Source organism: Myxocyprinus asiaticus, chromosome 2 (genome assembly GCF_019703515.2).
Source record: "Myxocyprinus asiaticus isolate MX2 ecotype Aquarium Trade chromosome 2, UBuf_Myxa_2, whole genome shotgun sequence".
Classification (NCBI taxonomy): domain Eukaryota; kingdom Metazoa; phylum Chordata; class Actinopteri; order Cypriniformes; family Catostomidae; genus Myxocyprinus; species Myxocyprinus asiaticus.
The window spans coordinates 10040137-10065923 of record NC_059345.1 but is presented as its reverse complement, the minus strand read 5'-3'; the positions used below and the strand labels follow the sequence as shown (position 1 = coordinate 10065923).

General features: G+C 37.9%; 2 protein-coding genes across 4 annotated transcripts in view; one reads left to right on the top strand and one right to left on the bottom strand.

Annotated features, from left to right (window-relative positions):
* The window catches only part of LOC127412594 (myotubularin-related protein 13-like), a 179271-nt gene extending 175307 nt beyond the window's left edge, over positions 1–3964 (bottom strand). For all 3 annotated transcript variants that reach the window (XM_051649073.1, XM_051649081.1, XM_051649089.1), the window contains exon 1: positions 3805–3964. In XM_051649073.1, coding sequence (XP_051505033.1) covers positions 3805–3859 — 55 coding nt within the window. In that variant the 5' untranslated portion in view covers positions 3860–3964. The remainder of the gene's footprint in view (positions 1–3804) is intronic.
* A 3697-nt stretch (positions 3965–7661) lies between these two features.
* On the top strand, positions 7662–10095 carry LOC127412820 (pro-adrenomedullin-like). The gene is made up of 4 exons (XM_051649476.1): positions 7662–7773; positions 8342–8457; positions 8553–8648; positions 8843–10095. Exons 2-4 carry the CDS (start codon positions 8354–8356, stop codon positions 9150–9152), a joined length of 510 nt encoding a protein of 169 aa, XP_051505436.1. The 5' UTR covers positions 7662–7773; positions 8342–8353; the 3' UTR covers positions 9153–10095.
* The last annotated feature ends 15692 nt before the right edge of the window (positions 10096–25787 follow it).

Genomic DNA, 25787 nt, shown 5'->3' with positions numbered 1-25787 from the left:
AGGCTTTCCACAAGGTTTAGGAGTGTGTTTATGGGAATTTTTGACCATTCTTCCAGAAGCACATTTGTGAGGTCAGACACTGATGTTGGACGAGAAGGCCTGGCTCGCAGTCTTCGCTCTAATTCATCCCAAAGGTGCTCTATCAGGTTGAGGTCAGGACTCTGTGCAGGCCAGTCAAGTTCTTCCACACCAAACTCGCTCATCCATGTCTTTATGGACCTTGCTTTGTGCACTGGTGCGCAGTCATGTTGGAACAGGAAGGGGCCATCCCCAAACTGTTCCCACAAAGTTGGGAGCATGGAATTGTCCAAAATCTCTTGGTATGCTGAAGCATTCAGAGTTCCTTTCACTGGAACTGAGGGGCCAAGCCCAGCTCCTGAAAAACAACCCCACACCATAATCCCCCCTCCACCAAACTTCACAGTTGGCACAATGCAGTCAGACAAGTACCGTTCTCCTGGCAATTGCCAAACCCAGACTCATCCATCAGATTGCCAGATGGAGAAGTGTGATTCGTCACTCCAGAGAACGCGTCTCCACTGCTCTAAAGTCCAGTGGCGGCGTGCTTTACACCACTGCATCCGACGCTTTGCATTGCACTTGGTGATGTATGGCTTGGATGCAGCTGCTTGGCCATGGAAACCCATTCCATGAAGCTCTCTACGCACTGTTCTTGAGCTAATCTGAAGGCTGCATGAACTTTGGAGGTCTGTAGCGATTGACTCTGCAGAAAGTTGGCGACCTCTGCGCACTATGCGCCACAGCATCCGCTGACCCCGCTCTGTCATTTTACGTGGCTTACCACTTCGTGCCTGAGTTGCTGTCATTCCCAATCGCTTCCACTTTGTTATAATACCACTGACAGTTGACTGTGGAATATTTAGTAGCGAGGAAATTTCACGACTGGACTTGTTGCACAGGTGGCATCCTATCACAGTACCATGCTGGAATTCACTGAGCTCCTGAGAGGGGCCCATTCTTTCACAAATGTTTGTAGAAGCAGTCTGCATGCCTAGGTGCTTCATTTTATACACCTGTGGCCATGGAAGTGATTGGAACACCTGAATTCAATTATTTGGATGGGTGAGCGAATACTTTTGGCAATATATTGTATGCTTGGGGTCATTGTCCATTTGGAATACCCATTTGCGACTGAGCTATAACTTCTGGCTGATGTCTTGAGATGTTGCTTCAATATATCCACATAATTTTCCTTCCTCATGATGCCATCTATTTTGTGAAGCGCAAAATAGTCCCTCCTGCAGCAAAGCACCCTCACAACATGATGCTGCCACCCCCATGCTTCATGGTTGGGATGGTGTTCTTCGGCTTGCAAGCCTCACCTTTTTTTCCTCCAAACATAAAGATGGTCGTTATGGCCAAACAGTTCAATTTTTGTTTCATCAGACCAGAGGACATTTCTCCAAAAAGTAAGATCTTTGTCCCCATGTACACTTACAAACTGTAGTCTGGCTTTATGGCGGTTTTGGAGCATTGGCTTCTTCATTGCTGAGCAGCCTTTCAGATTATGTCGATATAGGACTCGTTTTACTGTGGATATAGATACTTGTCTACCTGTTTCCTCCAGCATCTTCACAAGGTCCTTTGTTGTTGTTCTGGGATTGATTTGCACTTTACGCACTAAACTACATTCATTCCTAGGAGACAGAATGCTCCTTCCTGAGCAGTATGATGGCTTCATTGTCCCATGACATTTATACTTGCGTACTATTGTTTTTAAAGATGAACGTGGTACCTTCAGGCATTTGGAAATTGCTCCCAAGGATGAACCAGACTTGTGGAGGTCCACAATTGTTTTCTGAGGTCTTGGCTGATTTCTTTTGATTTTCCCATGATGTCAAGCAAAGAGACACCGAGTTTGAAGGTAGGCCTTTAAATACATCCACAGGTACATCTACTATCAGAAGCTAATTTGCTAATTGTCTAAAGGCATGACATCATTTTCTGGAATTTTCCAAGCTGCTTAAAGGCACAGTTAACTTAGTATATGTAAACTTCTGACCCACTGGAATTGTGATATAGTCAATTAAAAGTGAAACAATCTGTCTGTAAACAATTGTTGGAAAAATTACTCGTGTCATGCACAAAGTAGATGTCCTAAATGACTTGCCGAAACTATAGTTCGCTAATATTAAATCTGTGAAGTGGTTAAAAAATGAGTTTTAATGACTTCAGCCTTAGTGTATGTAAACTTCTGACTTCAACTGTACCTATTTTCCTGGAATCATCCCAGTTTTTTGCCATCTGTCCTGGAAAAATAAAATTCCATTCGCAAAAAGTTCAGATCAAAGTCCCTTTTTACACTAAATCTCCACTTACACTTTCAGAAGTGAATGTGAAACTAAACAGGCATCAGATGTGACTTTCAGATGTGAAAGTGGAGATTTAGAGTATAAAAAGGACTTAAATATTGATCTGTTTCTCATGTTGTTGTTGTTGTTGTTGATATTAAGGGGGGCGCCACGTCAGATCTCGCTTAGGGCACCAAGTAAGCCAGAACCGCCACTGATTTTATACTGACTTAGTAAGTAAATATATAATGTTTGATGCAAATCAACATTATGCCACAAATGCTGCTAACTGAGCTAAACTTGTATTTAACCCCAATATTTCTTTAAGTTTTAGCCTTTAATTACTTCTAAAAGCAATGCTGCATCAGACCCGTTTTGTAATGAAAATGGGTTTTCTGTCCAATGACTTTCTGTCCGCTTGAGCATGAATCTTTCCCGTATAAAGGTGGCTATAGATGAATTAATAAATGTATGAAATGTAAAACAAGAAGACTATCACAATTCAGTAGCCAAATGGATACAAGAAAGAAGATGCAAATATTGAATGACATCATCGCTGCTGATTACATTTGAAATGCAGAACATTCTATTAAAGTATACAGATCTAAAACTACATTTCTATGTGAAAAATGAAAGTAGTGCTTTGAGTAAGTCAAGTTGAATTCATTTAAAATGGTAGAGGAGAAAAATAAGAATAGAATGGCTGAGGAATATCATTCCAGTGTTGTTTCATGAATGTCCTGAGGTGTGACAGGTGACCTGCTCTCTGCTTGCACCATTTAGAGATTTAAACACAATCATGTGCTGTAAATGAGATCAATGAGCATGTAGACTCAACATGATTACGCACAGCTCCTGTTTCCCTTGCAATGGATTTCTGCATCCGCTTTCCACAACACAGGAAGAACACTCCAGTAGAAAATCTCTACTGAGCACAACGCACACATATAAGCACTTACACTGACCCAAACCTTACGGCTAAATGTGGAAATCAATGCTGTATAGAGCGCCTAAATCGTCCATTTAGAGATCAATGCAGCGTGAAACAAATAGTAATGTAACAATTTACTATCTAAGAGCGCGCGCTTTATTTTCACTGTGTTTACATGTACACGCGGAGATATACAGTAGGTGTGCGCGGAGACTGACCCAAATAAAACACATTATACACTATATATTTATTTGGAAAACCTTTACCTGACTGTTGGTACACAAATATGTTAAAACAATAGCGAAATGACCACACTAACATCAAAACCTCCCATGTATACAGGCACGTCCTGTTTAATTCATATACATGAAGAGGACGTGACAGCAATCTGAGTTCCCTGGTAAAACTGTTCAATAACACCTGTTATGATACCAACCACAGTACCATGCCATAAAACGTCAAAGAAAGTTAAATCTGCCCGTTAATCTATTTAAACAATACACAAGCAGAGACGGCCTAAATAAATCACAACACTCTTCTCACACTTACAACGCATCTTACCAGCCTTCTCCTGATCGTATCCGACCACCATGAAATAATCAGCCAGTCTAGCCATTGGTTCCTCTTTTGGCGAAATTCTGCAACACAATTCAGCATTTTTCTTTCTTCAAAAGCACAGCCATGTTTGACACAGATGACGCCAGTGCGCATGCGTGGAATGGCGGTTGTCCGTGCATGGGCGTGGATCCTGCGTTCATTCTAATGTACACTCTCCATTACTGTAACACCAATTACAATAAACATACACTACTCTGGCATGTCTTTTACCTTCCCTTGTTGCTTACTGGAAATCCGTGACTGTTTCTACTACACATTACAGCAACACGGCACAGTGGCGTAGCCAAGAGTGGGCCACGGTGAGCCTGGGCCCACCCAAATTAGACCAAGGTCCTCCCTGTATATTAGAGATTATTCTTTGACTTCAAATATATATTTAAAATAGTTTAAAAATGCATAAATTGTGATTTCTGAAAGTGTGAAAGAACTGTTTGAATGTGCCACTTCTCTGTTGTTAAGGAAAATCTGGTAAAAAATAATAATAATAATAATAATATTTGGATGAAAACTGAGCCCATCCATTGTTGTTGAGGCCCATCCAAAAGTAATTTCCTTGACAGGACAGCTTCATGTAGGTCAAGCAGAGTTAAAATTGCTGTTATTACACACTATTTGTGATACAGTGGTACTTGTGTTATTTTTGTAGGGGGTACACTTTTTTTATTTTAAACTTTTAAAAAATAAATTTCTATAGGTAATTTTTAGCCGTAATCTGTTGAGATTCATCTCGTGCAACCAAATGGACTTGTTTTACAGTTAACCAAACCTAAATAAAGTCTAACGCTAAACACTTATGTTTTATTGTGATACACTTGTTTTATGTACATTTACAAAAATACTAATAAATAATGACAGTACCTATGCGTTTAAAAACATTATTGGAACGTTTTCTTTATGTAATATGAAGAAATAAAGGAATATTCCGTGTTCAATTGACAGCATAATGTTGATTACCACAAAAAAATTGTTTTGACTTGCCCCTTCTTTTCTTTAAAAGAAGCAAAAGTTGATGTGACAGTGAGACACTTATAATGGAAGTGAATGGGGGCCAATTTTTGAACGTTAAAACAAAATATTTCAAATGTATTGCCACAAGACATAAACACTATGTGTGTTGGCATTATTTTAGAGTGATAAAACCACTTAACCTTTTCTGTGTAAAGTTATAGCCAGTTTTACAACTTCGTTACCATGATGATGTAATTTCAACAAACTTAAAACCCTAAAACGACTGTAAAAATGATGGTTTAAACAACTTTACTGCTCAAATAATACATGAGCTTTAACAGAAGATTTAATGAAAGTGATTTTATAAAATTATAAGCTTCACATTTCTGCCTTTAAACCCTAAATTTTTTTTATTTATTGTCAGAAAACCTTGGTAACCATTGTAAACCATTGTTCAGAAAACCATGGTATTACTATGTTATCTTTGGTATAAGACTATTACACTAATTACTATGGTAAGAGATCTTTGAACCTCAAAAGATTTCTAATTTTTTTTAAATGTCTATGTAAAATGTTGTCTTCATTACCTATGATCTCTATTCAAATCATGAAATTGCCAATATCAAACTGAATACCCAATGACCTCAATGTGGTCAGTGACTCATTGGCACTGTAGTAGCATATCTGAATATTTAACTCACAGGTAGACCTGCTTTCCTCTTTCCTCTCTGTGTTTCTTAATTTTAACTTATCAAATATCAGCAATCCTTCTGATGACTATGACATATTGGTTTAGCAAACAATAATTACCATATATGGGCTGAGAGGCAAACAACTCAATGCTGCTAAGATACTGTGAATGTGGTTGTGCAATCTTTGTCTCTCCAAATATGGATATGGATCACAGGACTGAACTGTTAATTGCTGCAGAAAATTAGAAGGAACTGTTGGCTGTTTTGTAATATATCTTTTCCCTGTGCTGATTCATATTTGAAAGTAAAAGCTAAATAATAGAACTGCAATACATTCAGAAAAACAGTACACATCAATTTTGGGATAAAAATAAATTTAATTGGCAGAAGTTTTTCTGATTTATATTTTGTTTAATTTTTATTAATTTCAGGTAGTCTAATGTAAAAAAAAAAAAAAAAAAAAAAAAAAACAACATTTATTACTAGGTGAAGGTCATTGGTCACTCTTCACAAAATTCAACATTACACTGTTATCTGTGTTTACAAATCCTGGAATAGACAGTCTTGCCTCTAACATGGAAAAAACTGACAGATGTAGCTAAAATTTACAACAGATTAACTGTTGTTTGGAATGTTTTGAAATTAAGCGACAATATATTATATAACTGTATATTATTGTCACTTTTAAAGGGATAGTTCACCCCAAAATTAAAATTCTCTCATCATTTACTTACCTTCATGCCATCTCAGATGTGTATGAGTTTCTTTCTTCTGCTGAACTCAAAAGAAGACTTTTAGAAGAATACCTCACCTCTGTTGGTCCATACCTTGCAAGTGATTGGTGACCAGACCTTTGAAGCTCCAAAAAGCATATAAAGGCAACATAAAAGTAATCCATGTGACTCCAGTGGTTAAATCCACATTTTTAGAAGGTATATGATAGGTGTGGGTGTGAAACAGATCATTATTTAAGTCCTTTTTTACTATAAATCTCCACTTTCACTTTCACATTCTTCTTTTGTTTTTGGCAATTCACATTCTTTGTGCATATCACCACCTACAGGTCAGGGAGGATAATTTAAGTAAAAAAGGTCTTAAATATTGATCTGTTTCTCACCCACACTTATCATATCACTTCTGAAGACATGGATTTAACCACTGCAGTCATACTGATTACTTTTATGCTGCCTTGTGTGCTTTTTGGACCTTTAAAGTTTCAGCCACCATTCACTTTCATTGTATGGACCTACAGAGCTGAGATATTCTTCTAAAAATCTTTTTTTGTGTTCAGCAGAAGAAAGAAAGTCATACACAATCTGAGATGGCATGAGGGTGAGTAAATAATGTTTTTTGGGTGAACTAACCCTTTAATATATAGATAAATATTCTCTCTATGTACTAGTTTTCACTTTGAGCTTAGTGTATTAGAGATTCAAGTGTAAAAGAATCTAAAAAATAAATAAAAATGTATATACAGTATATACAGTATAATAATAATAATAATAATAATAATAATAATAATACATTATATCACATTTACATTAAAATGTGTGAGTAAAAATTTATATTTTTGCAAAATATTAATATATTTTTGTTAAACTAAATACAAATTTGTATTGTCTAAAAAAAAAACTAATTTGACATATTTTTCTCAAGTCAGACATATTCTTTTGATAGTGTGCCCCAACCAACACCCAGACAACACAAGCAATGTTATTAATAGAGTGTTATTCTTTGTAAATTTAACTTGTTTTTGCTTTATGTTATACATATGTAGAAACTTTCATCCTTTCACAGTGCAAAAAGTTTATTGAGTAATTTATTTAAAAAAAAATAAAAAAAAATGGTCTGACAAAAAAATAATTTACCAGCCTGACAATTTGTTTATTCCCAGAAACACTGATAAAATCTCATACCATACCATCATGCCAAGATTTTCAACAATACATTTTCATCAAGAAAAAAATTCCTTTAATATTTCCAGTTTCGTTTTCCTATTCGCATTCATGGTCTGAACTTGGGCAATACTGCAAAGAGGAAGTGTATGCAGGCTTGGTGCGGAGGGACTGGGATGAGAGAGAGGGTGTCAGACTGTGAGCCCTCCCACCTCCCTCAAGTATAAATGCCCTTACGCCTGCTGTGGAGAGTCAGACTATTAGCAGAGTATCACAGCTGCATTTCAGCAACAGCAGAAAGTGAAAGAGCCTCTGGATTACTTTCAACACAGATTACACAGAACACACCAAGCCAAGTGAACTGTACTTCTTCACAGGTATGTATACTTATGGAAAGCTTGAGTGTTTCTGTTTGTTGTTCAGTTAGTGTCTTTTTTTAAGGGTCAAGGCAATGCATGCAATGGTTATCTGTATTATAACCTTTGCATGCATGAGTATATATATATATATATATATATATATATATATATATATATATATATATATATATATATATATATATAAACAGCTTTAGTTTGTTAGGCAAAAATAACTAAACCTCATTATAGAAGAATTGTGTTTAGGGTATAGGGGGCATTACAGGGTTGAATCAATGTTTATATATAAAAGAATACTGTTTTATATTTGTCCCTTTTATGGCTGACTAAGGGCCTGAAACATAGTTGTAAATTTACCTTATTATACGAAATGTGACCTCACCTTAACATTGTAAATAAATGTATAATGAGTGTATGTATGATAGCTTGGCTTTTGGACTCTTGTGCAAGCAAGAGCAAAGCATGGTTGGCACAGAGTAGGGGAATTGCATGCAGGTGATTAGAGCTTTTCAGTTCCTTTCTGACTAAGTGATATCTAACAGATGTTTAATTAATTTTTTCCTTAAAGATTTCAGCTACGATGCAACTGATTCTACAGTCCGTCTTCTGTTGCTGCCTGCTGGTTACCGTTGCACCCAGTGTGGACAGTGCGAAACATGACCTGAGACAAGTTTTGAAGAGAAGGTAAGCTGATGTGTAGATCTGAAATAGTATTGATCATGTTATGCATTGGTTTTTAAACGTTTCTAATGAATATCATTCTTCTCGTTGATAATTAGTATCTGGCTGCAGAGATCAAAAAGGGATTTGAGTTTCGAGAAGAGCCAATTTGTCAGACCAGATGATGTGAGAGACAAATTGATGCCACATTCAAGGTAAGAAAACTTAATTACCATTAAAAAAATCCCTTTATGACAAATTTGGCCATTGTTTTCTCCAAAGAAGATTTGTCAAACTTGTCAAGCAAAGAACATTAAAGTAAACTTGGGCTGCAATTTGTGAGCCAGATGCAATTTCTCAGGAATACCGGGCAAAGATTAATGTCTTCTTCCCCTCTTTGCCTTTCCAGCACTGACATCAGTATGAGGACAAAACGCTCCAAGAACTCCATCAACCAGTCCAGGAGACCGGGCTGCTCGCTTGGCACCTGCTCAGTGCATGTCCTGGCACACCGCCTCCATGACCTCAACAACAAACTCAAGATTGGAAATGCACCCGCTGACAAGATCAGTCCCTTGGGTTACGGCCGGCGGCGAAGGTCTGTTCCAGATAAAGTAGTGACCCTGCGACAGGAGGGCAACAGGCTGCGGCCAGCATGGAGCAGCTCGGACTCTCAATCACGGCTGCAAAAGTTGGAAGCACTTCTCAGACGGACGTGAGCTGGACAGGGTGGGAGTGCTACAAGAACACGGCGACAGAGGCTTGCCGGCCAAGTATGAAATTCTACAAATGCCTCAGACTCCTGCCAAGTGTTCTTCAGCACTTTCTTTTCCGAGCACAGGGGCTGGGAGGGCGATCTTGTCTCCTGAAGACTGTCCTCAAGGAGAAATCGTCTTAGCAAATGCAGAAACAACAAAGGGGAAAGGCAGATGGAGCATTAAATATGAAACAATGTGCCTTGGATATGAGCAAGAATCATTGCACTGAATCTGGGCACAGTGGACTTACCTAAAGGAAAAGCAGAACCTCATCTCCCAGGAGAAATGGACTGCCCTGTTGGTGAACCAGTCAGTGGAATTATGGCCCCTAATTTAACTGTGTCCAGTGACTGTTATTTACTCAGTCAGAAAAGTCTTTGGGCTTCAAGTCGATTCTGAAGAGTCATGATTCTAGAAAGGAATAAGTTGAGAAATGAAGCTTTTCTATTTGGAATCACATTTTCGGACACTGTAAGCAGGATGAATGCCTTAGATTATGTGAATTATCTGTGCCAGTCCATAAGGATTGCATTCTAACTTACTTGAACATTGTTATTATTATTTGTACAGAGATATGTGCAATCTATGTCAGTTTTTATTGCAAGTATATGTATATTTGAATAGAAAAGGGTCAAATATATCATTATATTATTTAATTGTTTTATATTACTTTATACTACTTACAGAGATAAAATTATTTTTGTACAGGAAGTACATAAGGGCATTGATGGAAGCGTTATATCTATTATTCGTGTCAAGGATGTCTCAAACTGTGGTAATAGGATAACTTTTTTATGCGATTATATATTTGTAAATGGGATCTATTTTTATTTGTGTGTGTGAGTGTGTGTGTGTGTGTGTGTATGTGAAATGAAGCAACATTGTCATTCAATAAACTTTTGCATACAATTAAAGCTGATGTCTTCCAAGCCTCCTATGTTCTGTTCCACAGGAAGTGAGGGTAGTTAAAGAAAAGCGTCTCTCCATTGTTCCTCCTCCAGATTGCCCAGTGGGCAGACACATGATCAGCACCTGGTCTGGGTGATTACTTGTTAAAGACCCTAGAGGGCAGACAGGGCGTCAAGTGCATTCCTTTTTTTTTCATTTTCCGTACACACTGACTCTATGCAATAACACAGAATACTCTGGAGATACTAGTGATCTGTTTTTGAAGGTGGTATGGACCAGAGCTGTGTTTACTGGGAGCTTTGCAGGGGGTGGGTTTGCAAGACGTAGAGCAAAGGGCTTTTTGTAGCGCAGGCTAGTGTGAGAGGCACATTCCACTTAAACATCTAATTACCATTCCTCTCTTAATTAGATGGAACTTCAAAAATGCATTTTTATTGTTGCACCCATGTGGCCTCATATAAAGCACCATATGATGCAATGAATCACAGAGCATCCAAATAGTGTCAGGAAAGAATTAAAACTCAACTAGTCCCTCCTTTTCTTTAAAAAAGCAAAAATTGAGGTTACAGTGTGGTGCTTACAATGGAAGTCAATGGGGCCAATTTTTGGAGGGTTTAAAGGCAGAAATGTAAGCTTATAATTTTATAAAAGCACTTACATGAATTCTTCTGTTAAAACTCATATATTATTTGAGCTGTAAAGTTGTTTAAATCAACATTTTTACAGTCGTTTTAGAGTTTTAGGGTTGTTGGGTTGTCTCTAAAGCACTACTTTATTTCAACCCATGTAATTTCCAACATAACAGAAAGTTTGGATTTAGGCCACAAAGGTATTACCAAGTTGAGTCGGTTAAAGGTTGAACAAATTCAAAGCTATGATACAAAACTAGACTTAACCTCCTAAAAAATGCTAAACGTCTACTCACTATTTCATGAATAAAACAAGACAAATGCAGGTCAAGCACCAGTTAAAGCACCAAGCCACTTTTTGGTTGATCTCCAAGATCTCTAATAACCAATTTATTTTAAAATGTTGTTTAAATGACATTACATCGTCATGGCAACAAAGTTGTAAAACTGGCTACAACTTTACACAGAAAAGGTTAGTAAGCAATTGAATTACACTAAAATCATGTTAATATGCATATTGTTTACATCTTGTGGCCATACTTTTGAAACAGTGAGTATTTTAATGTTTACAGATTGACCCCCTTTCACTTCCATTGTAAGTGCCTCACTGGAACCCAGATTTGTGCTTTTTTAAAGAAAAGGAGGGACAAGTCAAAAATAACTTTTTGTGGTTATCAACATCATGCCACAAATGCTGTTGATTGAGCTTAACTTGTATCGAACCCAGAATGTTCCTTTAATGTGGTATTCGTAAGCACATTCTGATGACAGAAAGGTTAAAAACATAAAAATGTTGTTTACATAAATCTTAGATAGTTACATCCATAACATAACTTAGAGCCACATTACATAGAAAACCTTTTAGATTAGGAATATTTGGGAAATTTGCCTGTAAAATCATAAATAGTCCTTATTACCGCCGGCAGTCTGTATTTAGAAAGGCTATAAATGTGCTTTACATTCTCTTTGGCTGTCGTAAAATGTAGCAACTAAGTTCTCATAGCAATTAGGGTTTGATTTATGGTAAATTAATTTGTGCTGGGGCTAATGTGCCATATATAATTACAATTCATAAGTGCACAGCTAATGACAAGGTAATGATGCTGGAAAGCATTCCACTTTTTATCTAAAATTAATGCTATAGTTCCACCTTGTGGTCACAATTATTGGAGTAGGCGTTCTTGTACCAAGCATTTCTAAATGTGATCTGGGACTGATGCCCTCTGCCTCACCCATAGACGCCTCTTAAATTTCGTATTCCTGTCAGTGAATATAGATCTACAATCAACACATCTCTTTTATACAGTGGGGCATACATAGAACTGTGTGTTGATCATCATTACTAGGGTAATTCACAGGCAATTTGTGCATGAAAAAGTAACGATTCTTCTTCTTCTTCTTCTTCTTCTTTTATTTGAAAAGGGTACAGCTTTCAAGAAATCGTACTTTTCAACCTCAGGCTGTAAGCAGTGTAGACATTGGGGTACCCCTATCTGAGGATACAAAGTAGGCTGATGTTACAAATTCAGTTCCAATATTCATATTAGTGGTAAACAAATAAGGGATTTGTATTGGTTGATTCCAATATGTGGTTACAGCCTTGCAAACTAACAATAGTTATTTATTGCTACTAACCCTAAGCCTAACCCAAACAGAAGGTTTGGATTTTATGTAGGCTAGAAAGATATCAGCAGTGCTGCGTAGATTACTTTAAAATTTCAACCCCGCACTAATACAAACGACATGACTAAACTTGCAATCAGTAACACCATGCCTTGGATTATATTTGTTGGGTAATCTGATTATTTTTGGATTACTTTTGAATTACCTCTTACCTAACTCTTGTCTATTTGATGTTACATGCATTTAAGTAGGATAATCTATTCTATTTTGATATAATGTTACTTAAATGCATTTAAGAAAACCTAATCAAAATGTGAGAATTGATATGATTTTTAGTTTTTTACACATTATTTTTTGGCCAAGATGGCAGAAACAGATGGTGTGAATTATTCTTATTCAAAAGAGGATTTTTTTTTTTTTTTTACTGTTGTCTTCCAGGTTTAAATTTGATTACCAGAATCAATAATAAGTGAAGGCAATAGAAATAATGTAGACATAGTATTTCACAGCTATACTGTACATTAGCAGTGTTTAGTAACTTTAATTATTCGTCATAAGAAGGCATGGTCTAACGCAGAGGTGCCCACACTTTTTCCTATGAAGGGCCAAAAATCTAACTTGATTGAGGGCTGTTGGCCGAAAGTAAACACTGCATTATATCAAACTGTATTATATTAAAACATAAAAGTTGCCCTGGTTCCCCTCATTTTTGATTTAATAGTATAAAAAACATTACTCTGCAGTCTGCTTAACCAATGCGGTGAAGAGCTGTCATTTTTTGTATGTTTTTTTCCCCTCTTGTAATACTGTATATGGCAAATCAGGCCAAATCAAAGGTCATCATGGGCCAATTTTGGCCTGTGGGCCCTGGTTTGGGTCTCTCTAGTCTAACAACAATAGGCTGTTTTAGAATAAAACATTTAAAAGATTTTAAAAAAGTAGAATTAGGGGGACCAATAAATTATGAACAATTTACTGCTGTTGCCTGATTAATATCTAATCCTGTAATCTATCAAAAAGTAACTGTAATCTGATTATGAGTATTTCAAAATGTAACTTAATCTAATTACAAGTACTTGATTTTTGTAATCTGATTACATAATCAAGATTACATGTAATCAGTTCCTACATAGCACTGCATAACAGCAAGTCATGTCGGTGAAAGGTTAATCATATTCAAAGCTAAGATCCAAAGACTAGACTTAACCTCCTCCCAACTAAAAATGCTAAACGTCTACTCGCTTTTCACATGGCCTTTTTCTATGAATAAAGCAAGTCAAATGCAGTTCAAGCACCAATTCAAGTGCCAGGCCATTCTTGGTTGATCGCCCAGATCAAAGACAAATCCAATTAACTAGTCTCTAATAATCATAAAATTAATAAAATGTCTGCAAACTTCTTCTCTTTACTGTATAACACTGTATCACCTCATGAAAATAATCATACTGTATAAAAGAGTTGTTGAATAGTCTACAGCCAGATCTGGCCAAAGAGTTGAACCACTCATTTGAACTTCTAGAGATAACAAATGCAATAAAATATATGAAAACACTGGGCTCAGATAGATATGGAATTTAATTTTACGAAAAATTCACCAGCAAACTAGTTCCCCTCTGTTTGTATATGTTCAGTGAGTAGTTTGAAAACGACCTCCAACTGTACAAACACACCGGCCAATAGTTTACTAGTCCTTAACGGTTGGCTCTCACTACCATTCTTTTGGTTACTCTAGACCAGAAAATTGCAACTGGCAGCCCTCGGGAATGTGGATACGGCCCGTCAGGCAATATTAGAGTGAAAATTGACTTTAGTACATTGAAAAAGTGTTCATGTGATTGAATTCAGGATAGGGTGCTATTACTGCTAACCACCAGTAGAGGTCACTTGTTCCAAACAGTTAAAGGGATAGTTCACCCATAAATGAAAATTCAGTCATTGTTTACTCACCCTGTGTTGACTTGTTATAACTCCATATGACCCCAAAATGTGCTCAGTGATGTCATACAATAGCAGTTTATGTTGACCACCTCTTCAAGCTTCAAAATTACAAAAAAGTACAATTCAGAAGCCAAATTAATTATTGTTTGTGACTCATGTCTTGTTATGAAGGAATCAGGTTTGGTGAAACAAACCGAAATGTAATGTATTATTAAGTGAAACTCTTGACCGACCGTTGATCTACTGTGTTCATGAGACTGCTCGACCTCTACACTCGAGCTTTAGAACTCCTTGCACGAGAGCAGTAGTAACGCTGCACCTGCTTGTGAGATGGGGTGTTCAAGTAAAAACTCATTTTCTTTCACTTCAACAGGACCACTAGCGATATTAACAACCGAAAACACAACACAGCTGCACACAAACCAGAGAACAAAACTTACAAAACATGTCTGTACACACATTCTTACAAAACATGTTTGTAGTTGGAGAATAGAAGTTGACTAACTAAAACTGCATTTTCTACTCGAAATGGGAAACAGTTACAGAGTTCACAGGGAAATCATGTGTTTGCTGTGTTTGAAGATGGAATCTCTCAAGAAAGATTTCAATTTGAATCACCGTTACACCACTGCTCACAAAGAGAAGTATGAGAAAGATGCACGGTCACACCAGATCAGTGCTCTCATCACAAATTTAAAGGTGCACTCAATGATTTTTTCTTTATTAAAAAAATTTTACCCCAGAATAAATTAGTTGTAACTTTGATACACATGTATAAAATCATGACCCCTCACACGAGATGAGGACTCTAGTCATATCAGTAACTTTATAAAAGCTGTTTAAATCTACATGGAGAGGGTCCCTTCATGGGGGCTGCCATGTTCAGATCACATGACCAGCTGAATACTACTCGTTGATCTCAGTAACCACCCTATTATTGGACAATTTTACTCTTGGATGAAATTAATTATGGCTGACTGTGAATAATGAATTTCTACAATGGTATCTGTAACTGAAAACTACTGATTTTGAATGATGCTGCATCCACACCTCTAGGTGTCAGTGTAAGTCCAAATGACACAAAAAGAAGAGTTCACCTTTAAAAGGTTAAAAACAGTGACAGGAAAACTTTTTACTATGGCTACAAGATAGATAGAATTTATTGAAATATACATATTGCGAGATGCATATCGGTAACGGAAGTTGCAATAATGGAAAGTTTTGAATACAGTAAGATTCAAGGTGATGCATATAGCAGAGAAAAGACTGGGCGCCGATCGTCACTTGGTGTGTGTGTGTTTGGTAGGGGTGGATAATGTGGTGTGGAAATGATTTGTATTTATGCACTGAAATGTTATGTTATTGTATTCAGTATTGTTATTGATAATATAAAAATCTCGGTGGTAATATTTGGATTTTAACTTTGAATATTCTTTTTTTAATAAGCACCCACACTCTAAAATTGTTTGGGTTAAAAATAACCCAGTTGGCAACCCAGCGCTGGGTACATATCGGACAGACAACACGTTGGGTTAAACTAACCCAGCAAATTGGGTTACACATTTTAACCCAACATGTCAGCTCATAATGACAATATTGATAATACTGTATATATCTGTTGTTTTCCACAGACCATATTTTTTTAAAAACATAGGAAAATCCCAAGGGAACCCATGGCGAAGTCTCTTCCAGTTTTTTTGGACTAAAACTAAAACAGCTCTATGACCCAGCCACTAACCCAGCAGAGTTTGGTTAAAAACTACTAAACACTGTGAAAATTACCCAACAAAATGATCGAAGAGACTCAACCCAGCATTCTGGGTAAAAAAATAACTAAAATAACTTTCTGAGGTGGGATTGAAAATAGGATCCTTGTTGGAAATGTACAGAAAATACAAATGAGACTTGACAGTATGTATTATTGAAGTAGTATTGCTTTTCAATTGAACATGAATTTGTCCATTTGAACTGCATATGAACAATATGAAAGTGTGGATTTGTAATCCAGCCCTTTGGTAGAAAGGAGAAAAAAATGTTGGCCCTCATCACCTTCAAAATTGCCAATCCATGCTCTAGAGTGTGCATTAAGAAGATTTGAGGCCCCAAAGTATCTGGACACTTAAACCACACTTAAAATGGTATTCTCTGAAGGTGCGTCCCAAACCGCACACTTCTGCACAATTCTACACCATTTTGTAGTGTAAGTAGTGCGAATAGTATGTTTACAATGAAAATGCAGCAAAAAGAAGTGTACTTTAAGTACCCGGATGATGCACTTTTTCAACTGTCAAAACGGAGTGTGGAATGTTGGACACTTCATACACTCAACGCACGTGGCTTGCTGTTGATAGCGGAAGGGGTGGAGTTACCTGGCTGCGATACTAGACTGACAACATAGTTGTAAATAATGAAGAATGTATGCAGCTAGTGAAACATCAGTGGATACAGCACTTTACAAATGTGAGTTGAATGCTTTACCATCACCCCAAGCTGTGTGAATATGTACATTGTTTGAGATACAAGTGTTAAACTAAGATTGGCTAATGCACTAAAGCTAGCGGCAACACATCGGGTGCGTTTGAAACGTCACTTCCGTCAGCTGTTAAACGGCGAATGCTTCCGTGTAGTAAAAACTGTTAAGTGTTCCATTTGGGATGATACAACACTTTGAAAATTCATACACTACATGGCTGAGTGCATAGTGTATTTTATAAGTGCATAGTGTATAATGTGTCGTTTGGGACACAGCTTTGGCCATTTTTGCAAGTAAGTTCGACAACCAGTGTCCAAATATACTGTATACTTGGACAACAAGTGTCCAAATATACTGTATACGTATATATATATATATATATATATATATATATATATATATATATATATATATATATATATGCTAAATACGTATATATATAGACACTAAAGAGACCTTTCTACTGACTCTGAAAAACACCAAAAGAAAGATGCCCAGGGTCCCTGCTCATCTGCGTGAATGTGCCTTAGGCATGCTGCATGGAGGCATGAGGACTGCAGATGTGGTAAGGGCAATAAATTGCAATGTCCGTACTGTGAGATGCCTTAGACAGCGTTACAGGGAGACAGGAAGGACAGCTGATTGTCCTTGCAGTGGCAGACCACGTGAAACAACACCTGCATAGGATCGGTACATCCGAATATCACACCTGCGGGACAGGTTACAGGATGGCAACAACAACTGCCCGAGTTACACCAGGAACACACAATCCCTCCATCAGTGCTCAGACTGTCCGCAATAGGCTGAGAGATGCTGGACTGAGGGCTTGTAGGCCTGTTGTAAGGTAGGTCTTTACCAGACATCACCGGCAACAACGTCGCCTATGGGCACAAACCCACCTTCGCTGGACCAGACAGGACTGGCAAAGAGTGCTCTTCACTGACGAGTCGTGGTTTAGTTTCACCAGGGGTGATGGTCGGACTCGCGTTTATCGTCAAAGGAATGAGCGTTACACTGAGGCCTGTACTCTGGAGTGGGATCGATTTGGAGGTGGAGGGTCTGTCATGGTCTGGGGCGGTGTGTCACAGCATCATCGGACTGAGCTTGTTGTCACTGCAGGCAATCTCAATGCTGTGCATTACAGGGAAGACATCCTCCTCCCTCATGTGGTACCCTTCCTGCAGGCTCATCCTGACATGCTCGTTCTGTGCATGATTTCCTGCAAGACAGGAATGTCAGTGTTCTGTCATGGCCAGCGAAGAGCCCAGATCTCAATCCCATTGAGCATGTCTGGGACCTGTTGGATCGGAGGGTGAGTGCTAGGGTCATTCCCCCCAAAAATGTCCAGGAACTTGCAAGTGCCTTGGTGGAAGAGTGGGGTAACATCTCACAGCAAGAACTTGCAAATCTGGTGCAGTCCATGAGGAGAAGTTGCACTGCAGTACTTAATGCAGCTGGTGGCCACACCAGATACTGACTGTTACTTTTGATTTTGACCCCCCCTTTGTTCAGGGACACATTATTCCATTTCTGTTAGTCACATGTCTGTGAAACTTGTTCAGTTTATGTCTTAGTTGTTGAATCTTTTTATGTTCATACAAATATTTACACATGTTAAGTTTGCTGAAAATAAAAGCAGTTGAAAGTGAGAGTATGTTTCTTTTTTTTGCTGAGTTTATATATATATATATATATATATATATAAAACAATCAGTTTTCATAGTCAATGAGTTGAATGCAGGAGAAATGGGCAGGAGTAAAGACCTGAGCGTCTTTGACAAGGGCCAAATTGTTATGGCCAGACAACTGGGTCAGAGCATCTCTGAAATGGAAAGGCTTGTGGGGTGCTCCCTGTCAGCAGTGGTGAGTACATACCGATAGTGGTCCGAGGAGGGACCAACCACAAACCGGCGACAGGGTGTTGGGCGCCCAAGGCTCATCGATGCCCAAGGGCAACGAAGGCTATCTCATCTGGTCCGAACCTACAGATGGTCTACTGTTGCACAAGTCACAGAAAAGGTCACCATTTTCTTTTACATCACGTGGACGGCCGTGTACATGTGCGCCGTTTACCTGGGGAAGTGATGGCACCAGGATGCACTGTGGGAAGATGACAAACCAGTGGAGGGAGTGTGATGCTCTGGGCAATGTTCTGCTGAACAACCCTGGTACCACCTACCTAAACATCGTTGCAGACCAGGTACACCCCTTAATGGCAATGGTATTCTATGATGGCAGTGGCCTCTTTCAGCAGGATAATGCGCCCTGCCACACTGCAAACATTGTTCGGAAATGGTTTAAGGAACTTAATGAAGAGTTCAAGGGGTTGCTCTGGACTCCAAATTCCTCAGATCTCAATCTGATTGAGCATGCGGGATGTGCTGGACCAACAAATCTGATCCACGGTGACTCAACCTCGCAACTTACAGGACTTGAAGGATCTGCAGCTAATGTCTTGGTGCCAGATACAACAGGACACCTTCAGGGGTCTTATTGAGTCCATGCCTCAGCGGGTCGGTGCTGTTTTGGTGGCACATGGAGGACCAACAGCATATTAGGCAGGTGGTCATAATGTTTTGGCTCATCAGTGTATATGTTTTGTCAGAATGAAACATGTCTGCATAACCCCAATGGGGCAACAATGACTAACAACAAAGGAAAGAAAAATTACCTATTACTCACTTAATGCTCATTTTTAATCTCTTTAAACAAATGTTTGCTTACATAATGCTAAACATCACTGAAAAATGACTTTGAAAATATGTTTTGACATCATTTTTTGACATGGTTAACTGCAGTCTGTGATAGTCTCTCTTTGTTAATAGAGTTTCATGTATTATATCTCAAATGTTGCTGGGAGGCAGAACTGAGCAAGTTTGTTTTTCTCTTTCATTTCCTTCATGGGAGAACATTATGGGTTTATAATTCCAGTGCAGCTGCAGAGAGGACATAGAGTCCTGTAGGACGAAAAGCTGGTTAAATGTTTTACTATAAGTACTAGCATCTATCGGATTATGAATGTGTAGCCTATTTTTCTCTACCTTAATGAAGCACATCCTAAGACCTTAATAGTTTTATTATCATACATCTTCAAAAGTCAGAGTGGTTTAGTCTCTATGTAAAATAATTAAGGCTTGAATTCTTGTATTGCTGGATTGTAATGAATTTCAGACAGCTAAGGCAGATTGAAACATGGCATAAATCTCTTTCAAAACTGTTAATGTAAAAAATACCTAAAGATTAATTCCTCCTTTGCTCATTTGTCTTGTCCAAGTGCTTCTGCTGTGTAGCATCTGGACCAATCAGACACACAATTATTCATTATTTAATGAATAATCCAACAGACGTCTCAAGACCTTAACAAACAAAGGTCCAAGTAGGCCCAAGCAGACTCCGAGATGTCTGCTCTCCCACTAATCATTATCAGCTCTTACTCCCCCTTTGCTGACACTGGTCCAGCAACTAGTGGACCTCAGAGACATTCCAGGTGGGGGAAGGTAGCCACATGCAAAAGCAAAGGAATGTGGAGAAGAAACTCACTCCATTCCCCCATAGGAAAGACACATAAAGCCCATAAAACAGACATTTCTTCATTAATTTATAGACAAAATGTTCTATAAATGAACATGCATATCCTCAGGACATTGTGTGTATGATTATTACTGTCTCGTATAGTGTCGTTCATACTGTATACCATTTTGTGCATGTTTTATGACAGAACCACTAGATAATGTAAAATTATTGGTATCATGCTTCCTATCAAATTAATCCTTGTGTGATGCCCTAAACATTGGTGTATAGCACCGCCTTATAGTGTGCATTGTATGCTTGTTATATTAATCAGAGCATAAAGGGGCACAAACTGCCAGCTTACTCCAATCATGCAAATAAGTCAGCTTCCAAACAAAGGAACTTTTCCCACTGGAAAATTGCACCTTTCTCATTGGTCAAGTCAAACTCGAGAGGAGTGACCTCCCTCAGGAGTTAAAGGGCACTGTCGGACAGACCTCCCTGTGTACATTCTTGCGAGTTTATTCTGGTCTGCTTGTAAATCAATGTCAATTTAATGATTTTATCACAGCTACATGCTAAGAAACTGATGGTTCTTTCAGAAGGTTAAATGACTCTTTTCATATCTTAATTTCCCTGTTCTGTTCCGGTTTCATTCACTTTCACTTTTCCATTTCCCATGTATGCGTGATTTGTGTGTATGTGTTTGTTTAGATTAGTTATGTGTTCGTGATTTAGTTAAATAAAGCTTTTGTGTACATTCTTGCGAGTTGATTCTGGTCTGCTTGTAAATCAACATCAATTTAACGTTTGATCACAGCTACATGCTAAGAAAGAGTTATGAGCACACAGGAAATGATGTGAAGACTCCAGACGCCCATACTGATACAGCTCACCAGCCCATGTTTAGGCAAGGGTGAGCCCTTATTACTCTCTCTCTCTCTCTCTCTCTCTCTCTCTCTCTCTATCTCTCTCTCTCTCTCACTCACTCACTCACTCACTCTCCCTCCATCCATCTCTTTCTTTCTCCCCTTGTCCTGCAGCAAGACAATGTCTAATAGTTCAGTATTTTTTATATTTCTAATAAAAGGGTTGGGGAGTAACGGAATACATGTAACGGGATTACGTATTTAAAATACAAAATATAAGTAACTGTATTCCACTACAGTTACAATTTAAATCATTGGTAATTAGAATACAGTTACATTCAAAAAGTATTTTGATTACTGATGAGATTACTTTGCATTTTATTGTCATTTGTTTCATTTCATATTTAGTCCTTTCAGATGGAAAACATTTATATGTATATGCGATCCAAAATGCATTTGAACAGCGGTGAAACACTTTCTTATGATGTGTTACATTCATACGAACAGACAAAGAAGTACGTTTGGAGCAGAAGAAATAGAAATAAACCTTGTGTAAATTGTCAGCTTTACGCTAAGCTAAAATGCTATTTGTAGACATTTTACATGCACATGTTACCAGGCATGATCATATTTTTTTAACAAGAAAATTCACGTTGGATCATAATTTCTTTTTTTCTAGTAAGACCTTTGATATTAGGGCAAAAATTTTATTCTTTTTATTTTTTTATTTGGAATGGCCAATTCCCAATGTGCTTTTAAGTCCTTGTGGTCACATAGTGATTTGCCTCAGTCCAGGTGGTGGAGGATGAATCCCAGTTGCCTCTGCATCTGAGAATGTCAACCTGCATATCTTATCATGTGGCTTGTTGAGTGTGTTGCCATGGAGACATAGTGCGTGTGGAGGCTTCATGCCATCCACTGTGGCATCCACGCTCAACTCACCATGCGCCCCACCGAGAACAAACCACATTATAGCGATCATGAGGAGGTTACCCCATGTGACTCTACCCTCCCTAGCAACCTGGCTGGAGTCACTCAGCATGCCCTGGGATTTGAACTAGCAAACTCCAGGAGTGGTAGTCAGTGTCTTTACCACTGAGCTACCCAGGCCCCCAAAAATCTTATTCTTGATAATAATTGTTGTATTGTTTTCCTGTAAAAATACCTAAAAATCCTTAAAACAAGATCAATTTGATTGATCTTGTTTTAGAAACAACACTGCATAAGATATTTAGGTTTTTCAGAGAATGTATTTTTAACATGTGTATTTTGTCTTACTGTACTGGCAGAGTTTTTATAGTCGAAACAAGTGAAAGAATCTACCAGTGCTGAAGAAGTAATCCAAAATATTTAGAATATGTTACTGACCTTGAATAATCTAACGGAATACATTACAAATTACATTTTACAGCATGTATTCTGTAATCTGTAGTGGAATACATTTCAAAAGTAATCCTCCCAACCCAGTTTATGAATATCTTATGTCAGTTTGTTTCTCAAGTAAATTTATCACATTTTAAAAGTTTAGTTCACCCAAAAATGAAAATTCTGTCTTCATTTATTCACTCTCATGTTGTCCCAAAGCCACATGACTTTCTTTCTTCCGTGGAACACAAAAGGAAATGTAAGGCAGAATGTTAGTCTCAGTCACCATTAACTTTCATTGCTTCTTTTTTTCCATACTATGAAAGGAAATGGTGACTGAGACTATCCAACATCTCCTTTTGTGTTCCATGGTAGAAAGAAAGTCATATGGGCTTAAACGAGATGAGAGTGAATAAATGATGTCAGAATTTTCATTTCTGGGTGAACTATCCCTTTAATATAAAGAGGTTCCAAACATGAAGAATGCCATAGAATGCCACAGAATGCCCTCCAACTCCATATCAGCCAGCTAAAACCTAAACTCTGTTATCTTCCTCCCATTTCCTTAGGAAATGCTTGATTTGCATTGAAGTTGAATCAAAAAATGTTCTCATGGTAGTCTTGTGTCGTGTCCTATCCAGGCGTGATGTGACAAATTTCCAGTGACAAGCAATTTGCCTGTCCACACTGAATGCGAAACTTCTGCGTGACGTGGCACAATCGCAGCCAATTAGAAGATAATTGATGTTAAATATACAGTTATGAGGAGCAGGATTTTGGACCAATGAGGTTTTACTATGGGCAGAGTTACCCAGAGCAACTCCGCAAAAACGGTAACCAAGTGATTGACAAAATGTCCTGCAGCTTGTCAGTTGTTGCCGTCGTAGCTGGTTAGGATAAAAACTCCGATTTACATGAAAGTCGATATATCGTGTTACTTAGCATATGATGTACATGTTTCATTTAACAATAAGTCATGTTATTAAATGTTTTTTTTTTAGTGCTTAATCCTTATATAATATTTTCCTCTTATGTGATGTGATCCACTAGACAGTTTGATTTGGGATTCCCAGTGCATCACGATGCATCTTGTCCTCCAAATTTTTTTTATCAATACACACACACACACACACACACACTCAGTATTAAACAGTATTAAATTATTAATTTAGATTTAATCAATTCCTAGCCTAACCACAACTATTGGTTGCTGGTTCAAGATGGCTACATGAGATACAGTATCTGCTTCTGTGAGAGTACAGATGGTTTTCCTTTCCACACCAAAGATGATAGTAAGGTGACACATATAGCGGGGTTGCTGCTTAAGAAATCAACCAAGCATCTCGCATGCAAATTGTTTCCTATGAGCATAAGACCGGCAATGAGTAACCGTCAAAGAAATAGAGCGCAAAAGAGGAGAGAAAGGCATTGTGGAGCAGGAGACAAAAAATTATTCAAAAATAAACATTACCCACGTCTCCCGAACCGCTGAATCATAATTATTTTTAGCAGTTTTTTCCCTTTCTGTGCAAATCAGTGCAATAACGGGCTCGAGCTCGTCTTTCATGTTATTTGTTTACATGTTATCATGAATAAACTCTCCTGTTGCAATGTGCTTGAGTTTGTGAATACATTTTGGGCTTGTAGTCTCAACCGGAGAACGATGGTCTTGTGGTTGATACATCCAGTCTGCGATCAGTTCTGTAATGTGCGCTTGGCTTTAGTATATGCACATCTGACCATTTGTTTCTAGCCTCACACTCTGACTCTGGCACACACATAAGTGCCACTGCACTGCCGCAGTTTAAATTAATTCTCAAAACTTTAGAATCGATTCAGAAATGTTGGAAAAGAATTCATCACGATGCTTCAGATAATCGATTTCTTTTCTCCCACACCTACGATCCACCATTTACATTTCCCTCCACATTGATAATTGTGGTAATGTTTTAGACAAAGTCCCTTTAAGGCAAGTCACTCGGCAATCATTTTCGTAATGCCCCTTGGCAGCCCAACATGTACAACACCAATCTACTTAAATGGGGAAAGACCAAAATCTCCAAAACAGTTCGTCAAGATAATGAGCAAATTACATATTTCAAATCAGTGATAATATCTGACAACAATCGTATCATTAATTGTGCATCTTTAGTTTAGATCACGCTATAAAAACTAAATTTGTCAATATGGTCCAGCTAATGAGGATGCATATTCTCGAGTAAACCAACAGGCTATGTCTTTATCAAAAAGGTGATTGGCTCTTAAAGGGATAGTTTACCCAAAAATGAAAAATCATCATTTACTCACTTTCATGTCATCCCAGATGTGTATGACTTTCTCTCTTCTGCTGAACACAAACAAAGATTTTCAGAAGAATATCTCAAATCAAGTCATCATAAAAGTAATGCATACGATTCCAGTGGTTTAATATACAGTATATCTTCTTAAGCAATGCAATCTCTTTGTGTGAGAAACAGATCAATATTTCAATCCTTTTTACTATAAATCCCAACTTTCACTTTCAGAATATGAAAATGGAATGTGAGAGTGGATAGTTATAGTAAAAAAGGACTTAAATATTGATCTGTTTCTAACTCACACCTATCATATCACTTCTGAAGACATAGATTAAACCACTGGAGTCATATGGATTATTTTACGCTGAATTTATGTGCTTTTGGAGCTTGAAAGGTCTGGTCACCATCCACTTGCATTGTATGGACCTACAGAGCTGAGATGCTCTTCTAAAAATCTTAATTTGTGTTCTGCATAAGAAAGAAAGTCATACACATCTGGGATGGCATGAGGGTGAGTAAATGATGAGAGAATTTCCATTTTTGGGTGAATCATGCCCTTAAACTATTAAGCGGGACTTGCAGTGTTAGAGCCGCCATTTAAAGCATTACGATTTCTCCCAGTCATAAGTATACCAGTGACCCGTCTCATTCTATAAATTCTCTGGTTTTAGGTGAAATCTGTACAGAGGCCTTACTTGACCTTTTTATAGCAAAGCACCTTTGTGCCATCAATTAGACTTGTATGTGCAAGGAAACAGAAGGGTAGTCATTTATTATTTACACAAGCATTTACAGACTCCATGTAGCAAGGCATTCAAACAGACATGCACAGCTTATATTACAGAATCTGCTTCAATTTAGCTTCTCGTATACGTATCAACTCTGAAGCCAATAAGACCTGCCTTCACCACATTAATCTTGCATAAAGCTTTGCACCACAAAGACCCTCAAATGCCTCAGCCACATGACCAAGAGATCTGTAA